This window comes from Lethenteron reissneri, chromosome 64, assembly GCF_015708825.2.
Source record: "Lethenteron reissneri isolate LAM-NWPU_2019-01 chromosome 64, ASM1570882v1, whole genome shotgun sequence".
NCBI lineage: Eukaryota > Metazoa > Chordata > Hyperoartia > Petromyzontiformes > Petromyzontidae > Lethenteron > Lethenteron reissneri.
In genome coordinates, this window is record NC_083842.1 from 12690110 (window position 1) to 12711338 (window position 21229).

Sequence of the window (21229 nt, forward strand, 5' to 3'; positions counted from 1 at the left end):
TGGGATAACGAAACTTAGGCCTCGTCGTCGCGCGTGATTTATTCACCTGCTGGATGGATACGCAAGGCAACCATCTCCATCCCCACTCCTTCTTAATTATCCTTAATTAACGAGGCTTCACCGTCGTCCCCTTGTTGTGTAACTTTCTTCAATGCGGGGGGGAGTTCGTAACGCAACCACCATTGACTTTGTGAGGGTCTTCTCTCCGCTGCTGGATGAAGGGGAGCCAGCGAGGCGCGCAGTCGTCAACAACGTCAACACTTTCACGCGAGCCGGCGTCGTCGTTGACTTTCGCGCTCAAATGTTAATCATAGTTGAGTGGGGGGGGGGGGCGTATTAAACAATGTGTGTGTCGTTAAACCGGCCACCACCCGACACGGCTGGGTTTGTGTCGCGTAAACACAACCATGGGCGCCAATTTGTTACGAGGATAGAGCACCACCACCACCACACCACCAGCACCACCACTAGCACCACTAGCACACCACCCCACACAGCAGCACCACCACCACCAGCAGCACCAGCAGCACCACCACTAGCACCACTAGCACCACCACTAGCACCACTAGCACCACCACCACCACTAGCACCACCACTAGCACCACTAGCACCACCACTACACCACTACACCACTAGCACCACTAGCACCACCACCACACCAGCACCACCACCACACTAGCACCACCACTAGCACCAGGACCACCACACCAGCACCACACTACACACCACCACCACACAGCACCACCATCACTCTACCAGCACCACCACCAGCACCACCACCACACACCACCACTCCACCAGAACCACACCACCAGCAAGCACCACTACACCATCACACCACCACCACCCACCACCACCACACCACCAGCACCACCACCAGCACCAGGACCACCACCACACCACCACCACCAGCACCACCACACCCCACCACACCACCACACACCAGCACCACCACCACCACCACCACCACACCAGCCAGCACCACCACCCCACCACCACCCCACACCCCACCACCACACCCACCCCACCCACTACCCCACCACCACACCGGGCTTTGTTGTTGTGTGTTGGAGGGTTAAAGCCGCCACCGCAGCGTTGACGATTCGAGTAGCCGCGTGACGTTCCGTTCGCACTTTATCCGTCGCTTTAAGACGAGGATGATGAGGAGGAAGACGATGCTGATGATGATGGTTGTCACGTTCCTCTCTTCATTCCGAGCTGAACGATGTCAAATGCCCGCTGGCAGGTCACGGGGCAGACCCAGGTGCCACGGGTCGACTGACTGAGATGAGTAGCTGATGCACCATCTGTGCCCCCTACTGTGCCAACTTGCTGTGCTTTAGCCACCCGGCGCTCCGCTCGTTGTTGTGAGCATCGCTCCTCCGCCCTCCGTTGTTGTTGGAGGGCGACTGCCTCCAACTGCCCAGCAGCGTCCTTCGCGAGCCTCCTCCACTGAGGCCGATCCCGAAACACACACAGACACTTGCGCCAGGCCACATCATCGTCATGATGCCCAATTATACGTCAGTACATTCTTGATTTGAAGCTTTCGTGACTGTAGGAATTACTCTTTGGTTCTTTCGGTAAAGTCACGTATAAAGAAAAAATGAACGAAATATAGATCACGACGTTAGTTCGTTGTTGCCGCGATTTTGCATTCAGGTGGCAAGCGGAGTTGGAATCATCGCTGCGATGATCTGAATCGTCGCGTGATGTCATTTATGGACGGCCCCTAAGCGAGAATCGCCGATACGGCATAGGAACACCTTGGGACCGACCTGCCTACCTGATCGTTAATCTCGACGGAGAGAGAGCGAGCGTGAAAGCTGTCATTTTTCGATTTAAAGCTTTCGTGACTGCAGGGATTCATCTTCTTGGTTCTTTCGGTAAAGTCACGTAGAAGGGAAGTAATAAAATATATTTATTGTATTATTTTATTATGTTTTATTTGTATTCTTTTATTACTTCCCTTCTACGTGACTTTACCGAAAGAACCAAGAAGAAAAAAGCTGTCATTGGCAACTGCTAATCAAATCGAAAGTATGCAACGCAGAAGTTTAAAAGTGTCGCGGATTCTTTTTAAGTGTTGGTTTTAGTGTTTTGTACGCAACCAATAATGTTAGGTAAAACTATAACACGTTTTCTTAATTTTACTAGGTATGGCCCACAGACCTTTTTATCACAAACGATAGCTCAACGAAGTGGGCTTATTATCATCTTCATCATCCTGTGGTAGGTTATAGCAGCGGCCAAGTAACTCTAAACGCGTGACGTCGATTCTAAATGTGGAGGGGAAAAAAACGGAGGACCCGGTAGAAAAATCCACGCGACCACGGGGGGAGAGAGAGAGACGCAAACCCCAAACATACAACAGGCATCGTCAGGGTCGGGATCGAACCCACGACCTCCTGTATACCAGGCAAGGGAGTTAACATCTCCTAGCCACCGTGATGATGATGAGAGAGAGAGAACACGCAAACTACCACATATACAGCAGGCGTCAGGGTCGGTATCGAACCCACGACCTGTACACCAGGCGAGGGAGTTAACATCTCCTAGCCACCATGGCGCCCGGCTCGGTTACCGGAGCCACGTTAGAGCAGCAGAGGGCAGTTGCGACAACATTCGTTGTTGTTACGCGATTCCATGCTCCCAAATGTACATGCTCCCCCGATTTGATCCCCAGTTTGGTCAAACAACCGCTGGAGGCAGTGGATTAAGAGAAAGGGGACCCCGCTCTGTGCGGGTGCTAATAACGCGAGGGGGGCTGACCGCCCTGATTTGGCGGCACAATTTGTTCGGACAGATCCCGTTGTGATCCTTAAGCACGTAGGTAAAAAAAAGTCACGTAGGTAAAAAAAATTAATTAAAATTAAAAACAAGTATAACCCGTAAAAACAAGTTTTTCACTATAAATCCTTTACATGCGTGGCGGCTAGAGTCCATCTCGTCCTCTGGCTTGAGATGGCTGCCACCTATGGGTCAGATGATTGCATGGCAGCATTAAGCAATTGGTAATTAAATATAATATTTTTGTCCTAAAAAGTGTAAATTTTGGAAAAAAATTTCACGAACATTAATTGTCACGCACAACGAGTCTGTGTGGAAAATGTCAGCTCGATTGGATCACGGGAAGTGATTAAAAAACGACCGAAAGATTTGCACTGTCCTAAGCAAGCAAAGCAAGTGAACTTATATAAAGGATTAAAAACAATAAAATCACGACGTTTCGGAGGCAACACAAGCTTCCGTCTTCAGGTGAAGCTTGTGTTGCCTCCGAAACGTCGTGATTTTATTGTTTGTATTAATTTAATTCATTTTTTTTTACCTACGTGACTTTACCGAAAGAACTAAGAGGGTGAATCCTTGCAGTCACGAAAGCTTCAAATCTAGAATCCTTAAGCACGTTCCTCAAGCGTCAAAGCAAAACACGAAATAAACCAAGGGGGCGAATTTGACGGCCTCAAGGTTTTTGCACCCTTAGCCTGGCGCAAACGCTGTAGGGTGACATCCACCGCCACTTAAGGATCATGATCGGAATCTGTATTATTTATACCAGAGGAATCCGATGAGCTTTCAAGCTCTTGATTTTCACAGATGACCAGGAGGGGCACGGGGTAAGAACGTCACGACAACAGACAGTACAAAAACATGATAGGAGTGCAGAGTACAAGAAAAACAAATCACTCAAAACACATCCAAATACAACAAATAAACCATCCCCCTCCTACCAGGCAAAGCCCACCGACCCTGCCCACAAATGATAGCTCAAAGTGGCCCATCATTTGGGCATCTATATCAGCCAAAATAATCTAAATAATCTTAGTGGCGGATGGCAGCTACTGATGCCGTTGTGTGTGTGTGCGCGTGTTACCCTGTGTCTTTGCGTCCTCAACTATTCTGCCCGCCACGTGCACGCGCGTGTGTGCGCGTGTGTCCGCGTGTGTGCGCGTGTGTGTCCGCGTGCGTGTGTGTGCGTGTGTCCGCGTGTGTGCGCGTGTGTGTCCGCGTGTGTGTGCGCGTGTGTCCGCGTGCGTGTGTGTGCTGCGTGTGTTCCGCGTGCGTGCGTCTGCGCAGGTCCGAGTTCCGCGAGGCGGCCCGCTGGAAGGCGCACGACGCGTTCGTGTCGTGCGTGTGCGCGCTGCCGCCCTCCGCCGACTTCCTCCCCGCGGGCCTCGTGGCGACGGGAGGCCACGACGGGCACGTGTGCGTCTTCGCGGCCGACGCCCTCGGCCCCGCGTCGGTTCCGCTCTACCGGCTTGAGGGCCACGGCTCCACCGTGTGCTGCCTGGCGACGGGGCGGCGACGGCGGACGAACGGCGGGGGCGGCGGCGCCGTGCCGGCGTTGGCGGGCGTGCTCGTGAGCGGGTCGTGGGACGCGACGGCGCGGGTGTGGCTCCGGGACAAGTGCGTGACCACGCTGCAGGTCTGTCTTGAGCGTGTCCGCCTTTGTGCGCCGCCTCGCAGTGCGCATTGCCTGCACGGGCGCCGTGGTTGACGTCACCCGCCAGCTTGGTGGCGAATGGCGGGTTGTTGTTTGTTGTTGTTGCTGTGTGTGTAGTGTGGTGTGTGCCGCAGTTGCTGCCGTGTGCTTGTGTGTCTTTGCGTGCAGTGGCAATGTTTTGCGTGTGTGTGTAGTGGCATCTATGTGTGTGTGTTTGGGTTGTGGGGAGGCGGTAGTGCCGCGGTTAGCGCGCTGCGCTACGAACCCGGCGACCCGGGTTCGATTCCTGCTCACAGCCAACATCCAGTGACGATTATCTGAACCGGTCTTGGGCCTCCCCTCGGTAGACTCAGCCTGAATTGAGTGGCTGGTGCAATGTGTAAACATCACCACTGGGGAGACAAAAGCAGCCGGGCGTGGTGCTGGCCACCCCACCCCTCGAGTGCCGTGCCGGCCTTCATAGGTGCTCGCTAACAGCGATTGCTCCTACAGTCTGGTAAGGCTACACGGGAGATCTTGTCTCGTTTGTTTGGGTCTTCGTGTGCGTGTGTGAGTCTCTGTGTCTGTGTGATTCTGTGCTTGATGCTGTGTCTTAGCATCGGTGTGCTTTGTGTGCATGTTTAAACGATGCCGTGTCTTGTGTAGTGGTTAGCGCGCTGCGCTACGAACCCGGAAATCGGGTTCAATTCCCGCTAATGGCCACTAACCACGACGATTATCTGAACTGGTCCTGGTGCCACGAGCACTTTGTGCGGGCATGTTGACACCGCCACTAGGCTGGCCAGCATGGCACTGGCCACCCACCCACCCCCCCTCGTGTGCCGTGCAGCTCCGCTAATAGCACTTGCCCCAACAGTCCGTTAAGGCTATACGCGGGGCGTGGTCTTTGTCTTTGCACACCTGCATGTGCGCGCGTGTGCGTCCAGGGGCACGGCGCGTCGGTCTGGGCAGTGAGCGTGCTGCACAAGCAGGGCGCCATTCTCACCGGCTCGGCCGACAAATCCATCAAGATGTGGAAGGCAGGCCGCTGTGAGGTCACCTACACGGGTAAGGCCGGAGGCTTGCGGCCGTCGATCCGTGACACATCCATCCGCTACATTCCATCTGTCGCAGTCCATACGTTGCAATCCATCCGTCGCAATCCATCCGTCGCAATCCATCCGTCGCAATCCATCCGTCGCAATCCATACGTCGCAATCCATACGTCGCATCCATACGTCCATCCATACTCACAATCCATACGTCGCAATCCATACGTCGCAATCATACGTCGCAATCCATCCGTCGCATCCATCAGTTACAATCCATCAGTGACAGTCCATCCGCCACAATTTATCTGTCACAATCCGTCCATTAAAATCCATCCGTTAAAGTCCATACGTTACAGTCCATATATTACAATCCATCCGTTACAATCCAACCATTGTAATCCATCTTTTACAATACATTTATTGCAATACAACCATTATTATTCATACATTGCAAGCCAAACATAAAACTTGAAGCTAGTCATCCATTTGAAAAAACCACCGATTACAATCCATCTAACAACGATCAGGATAACAACAACCCGGCCACGTGAGTTCGATTCCTGGCCGCGATTTACACCGTTAACGCGGGTAATATCCGAACCGGTCCTGGGCCTCCCCTAGGTCGACTCGGCCGCGAATGAGTACCTGGTGCGGTGCGTAGTAAAACATCGCCACCGGGGAGACAAAGGTGGTGTGGGCCACAACCCCCACCCCCTCGTGTGTGCCACAGTGCCGGCCTTCACAGCCGCCGCTGCTGCTGCTGCTACTCGCCAAGTGCAACTCGCCCCAACGGTCTGTGAGAGGGGCTACGCGATTGGAAGCTTTTGTCTGCGTCGTTCACAGTGGATCTTGTTGCTGGGTGTAGATCGCGTGAATATGAACGTGTCTCGATGTAAAGCTTTCGTGACTGCAGGGATTCATCTTCTTGGTTCTTTCGGTAAAGTCGGTAAAGTCACGTGACTTTACCGAAAGAACCAAGAATATGAACGTGTCGTTAAACGCGCCACCACCACCTGACACGGCCAACGAGTGAGGGAGTTTTGTGTCGCGTGAATAAAGCGTGGCCAATCCGTTACTCGTACAGCACACACACCGGTTGCGTGCTGGAGGGTCAAAGCCACCGCAACATTTACGGTTCCCGGCGCGACGTTTCGCCGGCAGTCGCAGCCGGCGTTTGCGCTTGACGCGATCTCACCCGTTGGCGGCGAGAAGCCTCCTCCCGCTTACGCGCTTAGTAGACCGCCCTCTGTCGTCGTCGCCGCCCGCGTTGTGTCTCGCCAAAAACTCAAGGCCACGAGGATTGCGTGAGGGGCCTCGTGGTTCTGGGCGGCGGCGAGGAGTTCCTGTCGTGCAGCAACGACAGCAGCGTGCGGCGCTGGGCGCTGGCGGGGCCCTGCCTCTCGACGCTCTACGCTCACACCAACTACGTCTACTCCATCTGCCTGCTGCCCAACACCTCCGGTGGGTGGGGGACACGCGGTGGGGGGACACGGGGGGGTGGGGGGGGGGGACACGGGGGGGTGGGGGGGGGACACGGGGGGAGATGTGCACGGGCAGACAAGGATGGAGACATGCACGGGGGGAGACGGGGGGCAGGTGCACGGGGGGAGACGGGGGGGGGGAGGTACACGTGGGGAGAGATACGCAGGGGGGGGGCGGGGGTGGTGGTGAGACACGCACAGGGAGAGACACGGAGGACGGACGGGGAAACACGGGGGAACCACACACGGGCAGACAAGGGCCACGCGGGGAGATACGGGGGTGGGGGGGTCAGATACGCACAGGGGGAGACGGAGGGGGGGGGGAGACACGGGGAGAGACGGTGTGCACGCGTGTATGTGCACGCGTGTATGTGCACGCGTGTATGTGCACGCGTGTATGTGCACGCGTGTATGTGCGTGCAAGGTTCGTGACGGGACGAGAGGACCGCACAGTACACTCGAGCGTGCGTAACCGTGCGTATGTTAACCCGCGTGCATGCGCGTGCGTGCGTGCGTTTGTAACTGCGTGTGCGTTAATCCACGCGTGCGTGTGCGTGCGTGCAGGGTTCGTGACGGGAGGAGAGGACCGCACGGTCCGCGTGTGGCGCGGCGAGGAGTGCGTTCAGACAGTGCGCCTACCGGCCCAGTCCGTGTGGAGCGTTTGCGCTCTGCCCAACGGCGACATCGTGGCCGCCACCAGGCACGTCCACGCACGTCCACGCACGCACATCGGGGGAGTTGAACCGGTGACCTCGAGTATTCACCAGGGCGGCCGTAAGATTCTACTACGATACTATTCGTGCTCTCGGTTCTTTCGGTAAAGTCACGTAGGTAAAAACGTTTACCGAAAGAACTAAGAGTATGAATCCTTGCAGTCACGAAAGCTTAAAATCTAGAATTAATACGATGCTATTTTTTTTATTTGACCAGGTAAGGCCCCACTGAACTTCATAGCTTTTTTTAAATCCTTTATATTACGTTCGCTTGCTTGCTTGCGCGCTTACGACCGTGCAAATCTTTCGGTCGTTTTTTAACCCACTTCCCGTGATCCAATCGAGCTGACATTTTGCACACAGACTCGTTGTGCGTGACAATTTATTTTCGTGAAAAAAAAATGTCAAAAATGTTTCACTTTTTAGGAAAAAAAAAATGTCATATTTAATTTAAAATACCAATGTTATAAAAATGAAACTCTTACTCAAGAAAAACAGAAATGAATAATAAAATAAAACCGATGCCACGCATATAAAGGATTTATAGTGAAAAACTTTGTTTTTACGGGTTAATTTTTTAGAAACGACCCTGACCATCACAAATGATAGCTCAACCAAGTGGCTAATCGTCGTTTGAAATTTAGAGCAGCCAAATAATCTATAAACGTGTTGACGTTGATTCTGAATAACGGAGGGGGAAAACCGGGAGGACCCGGAGAAAAATTCCACGTGACCACAGGGGGAGAGAGCGAGAGACAGACACCGCAAACTCCAAATACACAGCAGCAGGCGTCGTCTGGGTCGGGATCGAACCCACGACGACCTCCTGCGTACCGGGCGAGGTCGTTAACATCTCCGAGCCACCGTGATGATGATGAGAGAGAGAGACACGCAGACGTCAGGGTCGGGATCGAACCCACGACCTCCTGTAGACCAGGCGAGGTAGTTAACATCTCCTAGCCACCGTGATGATGATGACAGAGACACGCAAACTCCAAATATGCAGCAGCAGCAGGCGTCGTCAGGGTCGGGATCGAACCCACGACGACCTCCTGCGTACCGAGCGAGGGAGTTAACATTCCCGAGCCACCGTGGCGCCCGATTTTAAATGGCGAACGCTTCTGCGACGAGCCGCGTCAGCGCCGCGCTGGGCCACCGTCACCGCCCAGGCCGACCCGAGCGCCGTTTCTTCACGTATTGTGTCTTTGCCCGTCGGTTCGCCGGCGCCAACAGCGACGGGCGCGTGCACGTGTTCACGGAGAGCGAGGAGCGAGCGGCGCCAGCCAGCGAGCAGCGCGCGCTCGAGGAGGAGCTGGCGGGCAGCGCCATCGACCCCAAGACCGGCGACCTCGGCGACATCGGCAGCAGCGAGCTGCCCGGGCGCGAGCACCTCGACGAGCCCGGTAAGGAGGGTGGGGGGGGCGGGGAGGGGGGGGCTGAGCCGCCCCCCCCGTGCCCCCCCGCCACCAACCCCCATGTATTTCCTGGGGACAGAGCCAGGAGGGTTTTCCCCTCCACATTTAGAATCGACGTCACGCGTTTAGAGAGTTTCGCCGCTGCAATGAATGTGCGCACGCGGTGATGGTAAGCCGTCACTTCGTTGAGCTATCATTCGTGATGGGCCAGGTCGCTTCTGAAAAAAAGCCGTTATAGATAAGCGGGCTTTACCTGTAAAATTTAAATAGTTTAATTTAAATTTCGATTTAAAGCTTTCGTGACTGCAGGGATTCATCTTCTTGGTTCTTTCGGTAAAGTCACGTAGAAGGGAAACAATAAAATAATGAAAATAAAACATAATAAAATAATTATCACGACAGCGTCTCCCCGACAGACCTGGTCTTCACCTGAGGACGGCTGCTTGCGTTGTGGCCGAAACGTCGTGGGAATTATTTTGTTATGTTTTATTTTTTAGTTTAATGTAGTCTATGGGGTCTGTGTGTATGTCTATGGGTCTCTATGGGTCTTTGCATCTCCCGGGGGTCTGTCGTTCTACAGGCCTCTGTGTGTCTCTGCGGGTGTCCATGCATCTTTAGTTGGCCCGCTGCTAGAAATTTCCACACGATGACGACGATGAGCGATCATTCCCGATGGCTCAGTGGTGCAATAAAAATAGTTGAGTCTCTTGTTGCGTTTGCACCGGTGTGTGCGATCGAGGCACGAGAGACGGGCAGACTCGCCTGATCCGCGAGGAGGGCCGGGTCGAGGCCTACCAGTGGAGCGCGGCGATCGGCGGTGACGGCGGCCGCTGGATCAAGATCGGCGACGTCGTGGGCTCCTCGGGGGCCACGCAGCAGACCTCGGGGAGGGTCATGTACGAGGGCAAGGTGACGCACACACCGCACGCACGCACACACACACACGCACGCACGCACACACGCACACACACACGTACACACGCACGTACACACGCACGCACACAAGCACACAAGCACACACGCACACACGCACACACACGCACACACACACACGCACACACACACGCACACATGCACACCGCACGTACACACGCACACACGCACGCACGCACACCGCACGCACGCACAGAGACAAAGATCCCCACCCCGTGCGTAGCCTTGTAACGGACCGTTGGGGCAAGTGCTGTTGGCGAGTAGCAGCAGCTGTGGAGGCCGGCGCTGTGGCGCACGGGAGGGGTGGGTGGCCAGCAACCAGGCCCCATTGGCGATGTTTACTACACATCGCACCGGGAACTCATTTGAGGCTGAGTCGACCTAGGGGAGGCCCAGGACCGGTTCAGATAATCGTCACTGGGTATTGGCTGTGAGCGGGAATTGAGCTCGGGTCGGTGGGTTCGTAGCGCAGCGTAGCGCTAACCGCTGCGCTACCGCTCCCCACACATACAAAGAAAACAAAGATCCCCCGTGTAGCCTTGACAAACTGTAGGGGCAAGTGCTGTTAGCGAGCACCTATAAAGGCGGGCACGGTACACGAGGGGGTGGGTGGCCAGCACCACGCCCGGCCGCCTTTGTCTCCCCAGTGGCGATGTTTACTACACGTCGCACCGGGTACTCATTTGAGGCTGAGCCGACCTAGGGGAGGCCCAGGACCGGTTCAGATAATCGTCACTGGTGGTGTTGGCCGCGAGCGGGAATCGAACCCGGGTTGCCAGGTTTGTAGCCCAGCGCGCCCACCGCTACGCTACTAAACCCCGCTTACACATACACACACTCGGTCACCCGCTCACTCACTCACTCGCACACTCATCAGCCCATCCAGAGGTCGCAACCGGGTACCCGATACCCGTACCCTACCCGATACCCGGCTACCCGTACCTGGCCGGGTACGGGTAGCCGGGTATCCGTTTGCGACCCTGGTGCGGCCGGGTACGGGTACGGGTAGACCGTGAGTCACTGGTGAGTAACTGTTTGTCACTCATTTCCCAACGTCTTGTCTCTTCTGACAATTCAAGTTCCTAGAATCAACCCACCCGTGCCTGCAACGTGGCTTCATCCCAGAGGTCGCAATCGGGTACCCGATACCCGTACCCGATACCCGGCCGGGTACGGCCGGGTACGGGTATGGAATCAAAACCCGTTTGCGACCTCTGAGCCCATCTCATCTCTCGCCCGTGCCACCCGCACGCTCACCCGCACGCTCACCCGCCCGCTCACCCGCCCGCCCGCCCGCCCTGCTGTCGGACACAACAGGAGTACGACTACGTCTTCTCCGTGGACCTCAACGAGGGCGGGCGGCCGCTGAAGCTGCCGTACAACGTGAGCGAGGACCCGTGGGCGGCGGCCAACGCCTTCCTGGGTCGCCACGACCTGTCGTCCCTCTTCCTCGACCAGGTCGCCAACTTCATCGTGGAGAACACGCGCGGCGCCACGCTGGGCGGCGGCGCCGGCGCCGGACAGGCGGACCCCTTCACCGGTGGGCGCCTGCCCTGACTTGAAAAAAATCAAAATTATTCGGTGACGCTGCCGCACTGAGATGATTGAGATTGTGCTTTGGCTGCTGTAAATCTCCGCGTGGTGAATAAGCCGTTTTTGTTGCACTATCATTGGTGGCCAGGAGAACCTCTTCACCGGCGGGTGCTTGTCCTTACTTTGTTTTGGGTCTTTTTCGCTGCTGCTGCTGCTGCTCCATTACTATCACTGTTAGAATGTCTTCCTCTAAACCCAATACGCGGTGCAACTAAAATAATATGGAAGGGTGCCACGCTGGCGAGATGTTAACTACCTCGCCTGGTGTGCAGGAGGTTGTAAGTTCATTCCCGACCCTGACAACTGCTGTATATTTGGAGTTTGCGGTGTCTATCTCTCTCATCATCATCATCATGGTGGCTATGAGATGTTAACTACCTCGCCTGGTATACAGGAGGTTGTAGATTAATTCCCGACTCTGACACCTGCTGTATTTTTGGAGTTTGTGGTGTCTCTCATCATCATCATCATGGTGGCTATGAGATGTTAACTACCTCGCCTGGTGTGCAGGAGGTTGTAGGTTAATTCCCGACTCTGACACCTGCTGTATATTTGGAGTTTGTGGTGTCTCTCTTTCTCCCCGTGATCGCATGGATTTTTTTACGGGTCCTCCGGTTTTTCCCTCCAAATTTAGAATCAACGTCACGCGTTTAGAGTATTTTGGCTGCTATAAACTTTCACGTGATGATGATGATGATAAGCCACTTCGTTGAGCTGTCATCTGTGGCCAGGTCGCCGTGCCGACTATCATAGGTGCTACTTGCCGACAGCACTTGCTCAAGCGGGTCTGTTAGAGGCTGTCCGGGGGATCTTTGTCTTTTGTGTCGCGTGTGCAGGAGGAGGGCGCTACATTCCAGGTGTTGGCTCCGCCCCCCACGGCACCCCCGGTTCACAAGCCACCGCACCCAACCAACGGGACCCATTCACAGGTAACACGTCACGTTCACGGGCGATGTGACACGATCACGGGTAACGTGACACGATCACGGGTAACATGACACGATCACGGGTAACATGACACGATCACGGGTAACGTGACACGATCACGGGTAACGTGACACACGCGACCCATTCACAGGTAACACGACACGTTCACGGGCGACGCGATACGGTCGTGGGTTCCACGACACGTTAACGGGTGACACGTCACGGTAACGGGTAACGTGACACTTTCACGGTTAACGTGACACTTTGACAGTTAAAGTGACACTTTCACGGGTAACGCGACACACGCGACCCGTTCACAGGTAACACGGCACAGTGAGCCCGCGGTTGACGTGTGAGCAGCGGTCAGCGTGCTGCGCTACTAACCCGGTCACCCGAGTCTCCATTTCCCTGCCCACCGCCACAGACACCAGCGATGGCGATTATCTGAACCGGTCCTGGGTCTTCATTGGCGCCGCTGCTACTCGCCGAACGGCACTTGCCCCATCAGGTGTGAAGGCTACGCGGTGGGGAACCTTTGTCTTTTGCAGGAGGTGGTGCGTACTTGAGCGGTGCCAAGCCGGACGCCGCCGCCGCCGTCTCCAGCGCGTTCTTCCCGCAGACCAAGGTCGTGACCTTTGACCAGGCCAACGCCTCCGCCATTGTGGGTGAGAGTTAGATTCCCAGCCGCGGTCAGCACGCGCGTGTGTGTGTGTAGGTGTGTGTGTAGGTGTGTGTGTAGGTGTGTGTGCGTGTGTGTGTAGGTGTGTGTGCGTGTGTGTGTAGGTGTGTGTGTGTGTGTAGGTGTGTGTGTAGGTGTGTGTGTGTGTGTGTGGGTGTGTAGGTGTGTGTGTAGGTGTGTGGGTGTGTGTGTGCGTGCGTGTGTGTGTAGATGTGTGTGTAGGTGTGTAGGTGTGTGTGTAGGTGTGTAGGTGTGTGTGTGTGCGTGCGTGTGTAGGTGTGTGTGTGTGCGTGCGTGTGTGTGTGTAGGTGTGTGTGTGTGGGGAGCGGTGGTGTGGTAGCGGTTAGCGCTACGCTGCGCTACAAACCCGGCGACCCGGGTTCGATTCCCGCTCACGGCCAACACCACCAGTGACGATTGTCTGAACCGGTCCTGGGCTTCCCCAAGGTCGACTCAGCCTCAAATTAGTACCTGGTGCGGTGTGTAGTAGACATCGCCACCGGGGAGACAAAGGCGGTCGGGCGTGGTGCTGGCCACCCAGCCCTTTATGTAATGTTACGGCCTTCATATAGGCGGTCGCTAACAGCACTTGGCCCAACAGTCTGTTAAGGCTACACGGGGGATCTTTGTCTTTGGAGCGGTGGTGTAGCAGTTAACGCGCTGCGCTACGAACCCGGAGACCCAAGTTCGATTCCCGCTCACGGCCAACACTGGTGACGATTATCTGAACCGGTCCTGGGCCTCCCCTGGTGCGGTGTGTAGTAAACATCGCCACCGGGTAGACAAAGGCGGTCGGGCGTGGTGCTGGCCACCCCCCACCCCCTTTGTGTGCCGTGTCGGCCTTCACAGGCCCTACTCGCTCGCAAGCACTTGTCCCCAACGGTCCGTCAAGGCTACGCGGGGGGGGGATCTTTGTGTTTGTCGACAGCCAAGATCAGCGACCTCAACAAGCAGGTGGCGGAGACTCTGCGTGCGTCCGACGGCGACCTGCAGGCCCTGCAGACCCTGGCCGACTGCGCCACTAGGCCGGAGGCGGGGGAGACGATCACAACGTCTCAGCTCGAAGCCCTGGAGCTCGTGCTGAGCTGGCCAGATGGTACGGCCCAATGATCGTTCGTTCACTCACCGCTCGCCCGCTCAGTCTCTCGCACACACACACACAGGTAGTGGTACAGCCAAACGATCATTCGTTAATTCACTCGCTCGCACAGGGCGTTGTACAGCCAAACGATCATTCATTCACAAAAAAAAATGTGTCAGTTTTGTTGCCGGATAAAATGGTAAAAAAACAATTATCATATTTTTTACTGGCAAATGAGGTACCAATGGTGTCAATGCTTACCCCAAGCTCTCCAACCCATGTGAGACTAGGCTCTAAGGAAAGCTATCTCGGGTGTGGACCAATCAACTTCAAGGACAGTGCATACATTATCAGAGTTATGTTTTTTTGTTGTTTGCATTATGACTGCAGGTATTGTGGTAAATGCAAACATGACTCCTCGTAAAAAAGGTGTCAGTTTTGTTGCCAGATAAAAGGGTAAAAAAACAATTATCAGATCATTCATTCGTTAATTCACTCGCTCACACAGGGCGTTGTACAGCCAAACGCTCATTCATTCACACAGGGAATGGTACAGCCCCAATGGTCATTAACTAATTAAATCGGACAGCTTTGATTAGAACAGATGGCTACATACAGTGCGAAAGAAGTTCAACATAGACTCACACAGCAGAGACCCGTAGACTCACACAGCAGAGACCCGTAGACTCACACGGCAGAGACCCTTAGACTCACACGGCAGAGACCCACAGACTCACACAGCAGAGACCCTTAGACTCACACGGCAGAGACCCACAGACTCACACAGCAGAGACCCATAGACTCACACGGCAGAGACCCGTAGACTCACACAGAGACCCATAGACTTACACGGCAGAGACCCATAGACTCACACTGCAGAGACCCATAGACTCACACTGCAGAGACCTATAGACTCACACTGCAGAGACCCATAGACTCACACAGCAGAGACCCATAGACTCACACGGCAGAGACCCGTAGACTCACACAGCAGAGACCCGTAGACTCACACGGCAGAGACCCTTAGACTCACACGGCAGAGACCCACAGACTCACACAGCAGAGACCCATAGACTCACACGGCAGAGACCCGTAGACTCACACAGAGACCCATAGACTTACACGGCAGAGACCCATAGACTCACACTGCAGAGACCCATAGACTCACACTGCAGAGACCTATAGACTCACACTGCAGAGACCCATAGACTCACACAGCAGAGACCCATAGACTTACACGGCAGAGACCCATAGACTCACACGGCAGAGACCCATAGACTCACACAGAGACCCATAGACTCACACAGCAGAGACCCATAGACTTACACGGCAGAGACCCATAGACTCACATGGCAGAGACCCATAGACTCACACGGCAGAGACCCACAGACTCACACAGAGACCCATAGACTCACACAGCAGAGACCCACAGACTCACACAGCAGAGACCCACAGACTCACACAGCAGAGACTCACAAACTCACACAGAGACCCATATACTCACACAGAGACCCACAGACTCACACACAGACCCACAGACTCACACAGAGACCCACAGACTCACACAGAGACCCACAGACTCACACAGAGACCCATAGACTCACACAGCAGAGACGCACAGACTCACACAGAGACCCATAGACTCACACAGAGACCCACAGACTCACACAAAGACGCACAGACTCGCACAGAGACCCATAGTTTGTTGTCCTTTCCCCTCGCACCTCCGTTTTAGCACGGTCGGCCACGTACGGTGCGAAAGAAGTTCAACGTACATCCAAAAACTACTCAACTATGTTTTTAGGAAGTCAACATCTCCTAGCCATCGTGATGATGATGAGAGAGACACGCAAACTCCATCCTTCCCCCCCCCCGCACCTCCGATTAGCACGGTCGGCCGCCACGTACGGTGCGAAAGAAGTTCATCATACACAACACGTTACATGTGTCCGTGCCCCCCCCCTCCCCCCCCCCCCCGTGTCTCACCCCCCCAGAGTTTCTCTTCCCCGCGCTGGACATCCTGCGCCTCTGCCTGCGCCTCGACGTCCCCAACAAGCACTTCCTGGGCGCCGCCTGCGGCCCGGCGCAGCTCTCCCGCCTCCTGGCGCTCACCTCGGCGCCCGGAGCCGGCGCCGCCGCCCCGATGCTGGCGCTGCGAGCGCTCTGCAACGCCTGCAGCCGCGAGCCCGGCCGTCGGCTCATGCGGGAGCGGCGCTCGCTGGTGGTGGAGGGGGCGCTGGAGCTCGTCGGCTCCGACAACCGCAACGTGCAGGTGCCCGGTCCCGACAGCGCTGGCACCGAATCTTTAGCACTATGGCACCGAGACTGTGGCACACAGATTACGGCTCCAGCATTGAGACTATGGCACTAGCACTGAGCGTACGGCACTGAGGCTATGGCTCAGAATATGGCTCTAGCACTGAGACTATGGCTCTAGCACTGAGCTTATGGCACTGAGGCTATGGCTCAGATTATGGCTCGAGCAGAGATTATGACACTGAGCTTACGGCACTGAGGCTATGGCTCAGATTATGGCTCTAGCAGAGACTATGGCACTGAGCTTATGGCACTGAGGCTATGACTCAGATTATGGCTCTAGCACTGAGACTATGGCTCTAGCACTGAGCTTATGGCACTGAGGCTATGGCACTGAGACTATGGCTCTAGCACTGAGCTTATGGCACTGAGGCTATGGCTTAGATTACGGCTCTAGCACTGAGACTATGGCATTGAGACTATGGCTAGCACTGAGGCTATGGCACTGAGCTTATAGCTCTAGCACGGAGGCTGTAGGCCTAACACTGAGTCTGTGTGTCCTTGTCTCCCCATGCCCCCATTGACCTTCGTCCCCATGTCCCCACGCGTGTCCCTGCGCGCGTCTCCCCGCATGTCCCCTCCCCACATCTCCTCGGCGTGTCCCTCCCCACATCTCCTCCCCGTGTCACCACCCCACTCCGCGCGTCTGCAGGTCGCGCTGGCCACGCTGCTGCTCAACTACGCCGTCCTCCACAACGAGTCGTCCTCCTCCGCGTCGTCCCCAAACGGCGACGACGACGAGGCCATGACCCAACTGCTGTCGGCGGCCGTGGCGCTGCTGGAGCGGCGACCGGACCCCGAGGCGTCGTTCCGGCTGCTCGTGTGCGTCGCCACGCTGGTGCTACGCCGCGGCCGCGCCGGCGACGGCGACGCCGCCCGCAGGCTGAGCGACGCGCTGGGGGTGAGGGCCCACGCCGAGCGGTGCGCCGGCCTGCCGGGGGCGCCGGCAAAGCTCACCGAGTGCGCGCGCTCGCTGCTGGCCTTCCTGTGATGGGCGCGGGTCGCTTAGGGTGGTGGGCGGCGGGGTGGGCGGTCACGTACGGTGCGAAGAAAGCTTAAACGTGTCGGACAAAATGGTTTTGCGAGTCCAGGACGTGGAGGCCACAGAGTGGGGGGATTGTTGAAGAACGGCGGCGGTGGGGGGGGACGGGGCACCCGGTGAGGCACGTGGAGGGTGGGGTACAGTGGGACACCGCGGAAGTTTAGTGAGACGTGGGGTAGTTCAGTGGGACAAGGGGGGGGGGGAGTTCAGTGGGACAAAGGGGGGGGAGACACTGCTTGCGTGTCGTTCAGCGGACACGCGTACAACTTCCTTGACGCCGCAAGTCGCCAAACCGCACTGATCGGAGGAGAGCGCGTGCGGCCACCTTGCGGCCACCTTGCGGGCCCCACGCGAGCGTTGGGATTGGGCGCGTGGGGTGGACGACAACGACGACGCACGACAGGGCGTGCGTGGAGGGGGGGGGGGGCGACACGGAGATTGTGGTGGACTCAGAAGGCCACCAAAGTTTGGGTAACGCCGCGAGTCGCCGCGGGGTTTTATCTTTTAGTCTCCTGGTTAAGTGATGACAACGGGCGCCGTTTGCCACCGAGTGACGTTGGCGCCCCCCGCGGCGCCTGCGCCAGGCTAGGTGCACTTTCAAGGCCGCCACGTGAAGCGTCGAAGGCTCGCTGCCGCTGGGGGCCGGGACGGGCCCAGGTGTTGCCGTGGGGGGTGCTTTGACTGAGATGGCTGGCAACTGCACCAGCTTACCGTGCCAACTTGGTCAAATTTAAAGACAACTGCACACACAAAGATAAAGATCCCCTGTATAGCCTTTCCAGACTGTTGGGGCAAGTACTGTTAGCGAGGGGGTGGGTGGCCAGCACCACGCACGGCCGCCTGTCTCCCCCAGTGGCGATGTTTACTACACGCCGCACCAGGTACTCATTTGAGGCCGAGTCGACCTAGGGGAGGCCCAGGACCGGTTCAGATAATCGTCACTGATGTTGGCCGCAACCGAGAATCGAACTCTGGTAGCTGGTTTTGTAACGCAGCGTAGCGCTAACCGCTGCACCACCACTCCCCCTGCACACACGTGGGGGGGGGGGGGGGGGGGGTGGCACGTGCCCCCCCAATGATCCCATCGAAATCCCTCATTTCGATCGGATCATTGGGGTTTATTAGTAATAAATTGGCATTTTGCGACCCGCACTGCCACTGTGTAGTATATTACTACGTGCCAGGGACTCGATGAGCTGATAGGACAATAGTCTGAGTCCATAATTGGCAACAAGTAACGGCAAAGCAGTTATAAGCGACTCACAGAATTGTGCGCAGTTGCGTCTACAGGGACCTTACTAATGGTAAAGTAAAAAAAATTGTCTTCTTGGTTCTTTCGGTAAAGTCACGTAGAAGGGAAGTAATAAAATAATAAAAATAAAACATAACAAAATAATTCTCACGACGTTTCGGCCACAACGCAAGCAGCCGTCTTCAGGTGGAGAACAGGTCTGTCGACAGAATTATTTCGTTGTTTTATTTTTATTATTTTATTACTTCCCTTCTACGTGACTTTACCGAAAGAACCAAGAAGATGAATCCCTGCCGTCACGAAAGCTTTAAATCGAAAGGACACGACTTCCCTGAAGGCATTCACCTTCAGCGAGCGCGATTCCGATCACACAACGCGGTTCCGATTCGACCCTCGATCGATGGCTGCGTCATCGCCGCACACGCGTCGAATAACAAGCAAGGAACAACTCCTTACTCACTAACAACTCCTTACTTACCAACACGTCCTTACTAACAACTTCTATCATTTTTCATTGCTGGAGGGGTTGCCCCCCCCTCCTCTACCTGAAAATCCTGGCTCCTCCGCCATTGCGTATGATGATGTAAGCGACACGTGTCATTAACTCGCCACCCAACACGGCCAATCGTAGGAGATTTGTCACATCAACGAAACGTACCCCCCAACTGGTTACTCGCTCAGCAGTCACCAGCTGTGTGTTGGGGAGGTGAGCCTGCGACAACCGACTACGCCCTCCTCACTCCCCACGCCAAAGACGAGATGTATAATACTGCCTCACCTTTACACCCTCCGTGCACCTGTACATTGAAATTGCCCCGGTGGGTTTCCCTGTACAATGTATATTGGATTTGTGCGCGAGACTGTGAGCGAGATTGGTTTTAAAGATTTCTCGCCCCCAAAATGGTTGAAAAAAAATAAAATTAATTGAACTTTACGGGGGGTTTTTTGTTTTTTGTTTTAAACTCCACAGCGTGCCGCGAGGTTTTTTTTTTAGTGCGGGACCTTTCCAACGTTGCCTCAGCCGAAGATGATAATCGAGTGACCATTCTCATGTAAGCCATCGTCACGCCAAACTCTCGCAAACACGGCGGGGGGCGCTAACCACGGCCGCACCATAGCACGGCACTTTCAGACACGCCGCTTCTGTGGCCGTCTGGAACGCTCTTTGGATATCAGGAAACCATTAGGACCTGTGCACTTTTAAAATCATCATCTAGTTTGACAAACTAAAACTGCTTTTTGTTTCACTTGCTCCCCCCCCCTGCCCCCCGCATCTCAAGCCGGCGTGAGTAGGTTAAACGTTGAGTTTTATAAGGGCACCACGGGGTGACCAGCCCCTCCCCACCCAGCCCCACCCCTCCCACCGTCCCCACCCAGCCCCTCCCTACCCAGCCCACCCTGCCCCTACCCAGCCCCACCCTCCCCACCCAGCCCCTCCCTGCACGACGGACACAATAATCCCCTGTGGGCTGGTGTAACCAGGAGGTTCCTACCAGTAACAGTTTAGCTTAGAGGTTAGCGAGTCGAGAAGTGAGCGAGTGGTGAAATCAGAGGCCATCTTTATTTGACGGCACACACACAAATCACGAACCCCGTCCATGCTACAAAGAGCAGAATTGTTCAAGGAAAGCGATCGGTCCGTTTTTTAACAGGCACATTAACCAGGTTTGTGGTGCAATGGGCTTGATCAATACGGTTAAGTCTGAAACTTTTGAACAATTCGATGAACCTGTCAAAATAATTCATTGAGGAAGCCGCTGGGAGCTACGCGCTTTTAAAATCGATCTCGATTTAAAAAAAAAACTCATTTAGTTTGAACTGCCTTGTTTGTTGTCAAGCCCCCCCCCCCCACCGCACCTCCAATTTAGCACTGTTGGCTACGTACGGTGCAAAAGAAGTTCAACCGTACACACTCACCCAGAGAGCCATACTCGCCCAGAGAGCCACAGACTCGCCCAGAGAGCCATAGACTCGCCCAGAGAGCCATAGACTCGCCCAGAGAGCCATAGACTCGCGCAGAGAGCCATAGACTCGCCCAGAGAGCCATAGACTCGCCCAGAGAGCCATAGACTCGCGCAGAGAGCCACAGACTCGCGCAGAGAGCCACAGACTCGCGCAGAGAGTCACAGACTCGCCCAGAGAGTCATAGACTCCCGCAGAGAGCCATAGACTCGCGCAGAGAGCCATAGACTCGCGCAGAGAGCCATAGACTCGCCCAGAGAGTCATAGACTCGCCCAGAGAGCCACAGACTCGCGCAGAGAGCCACAGACTCGCCCAGAGTCACAGACTCGCCCAGAGAGCCATAGACTCGCGCAGAGAGC

The 21229-nt window shown here is 55.5% G+C and overlaps 1 protein-coding gene across 1 annotated transcript in view; it reads left to right on the top strand.

Moving 5' to 3' along the window:
- LOC133359030 (phospholipase A-2-activating protein-like) overlaps positions 1–18288 on the top strand; it is a 24335-nt gene extending 6047 nt beyond the window's left edge. The window contains exons 3-14 of the mRNA XM_061577401.1: positions 4078–4426; positions 5371–5491; positions 6766–6936; positions 7521–7656; positions 8903–9072; positions 9824–9993; positions 11335–11557; positions 12447–12539; positions 13086–13202; positions 14145–14312; positions 16292–16569; positions 17266–18288. Of these exons, the coding sequence (XP_061433385.1) occupies positions 4078–4426; positions 5371–5491; positions 6766–6936; positions 7521–7656; positions 8903–9072; positions 9824–9993; positions 11335–11557; positions 12447–12539; positions 13086–13202; positions 14145–14312; positions 16292–16569; positions 17266–17604 (2335 nt within the window). The 3' untranslated portion in view covers positions 17605–18288. The remainder of the gene's footprint in view (positions 1–4077; positions 4427–5370; positions 5492–6765; positions 6937–7520; positions 7657–8902; positions 9073–9823; positions 9994–11334; positions 11558–12446; positions 12540–13085; positions 13203–14144; positions 14313–16291; positions 16570–17265) is intronic.
- Positions 18289–21229: the final 2941 nt, after the last annotated feature.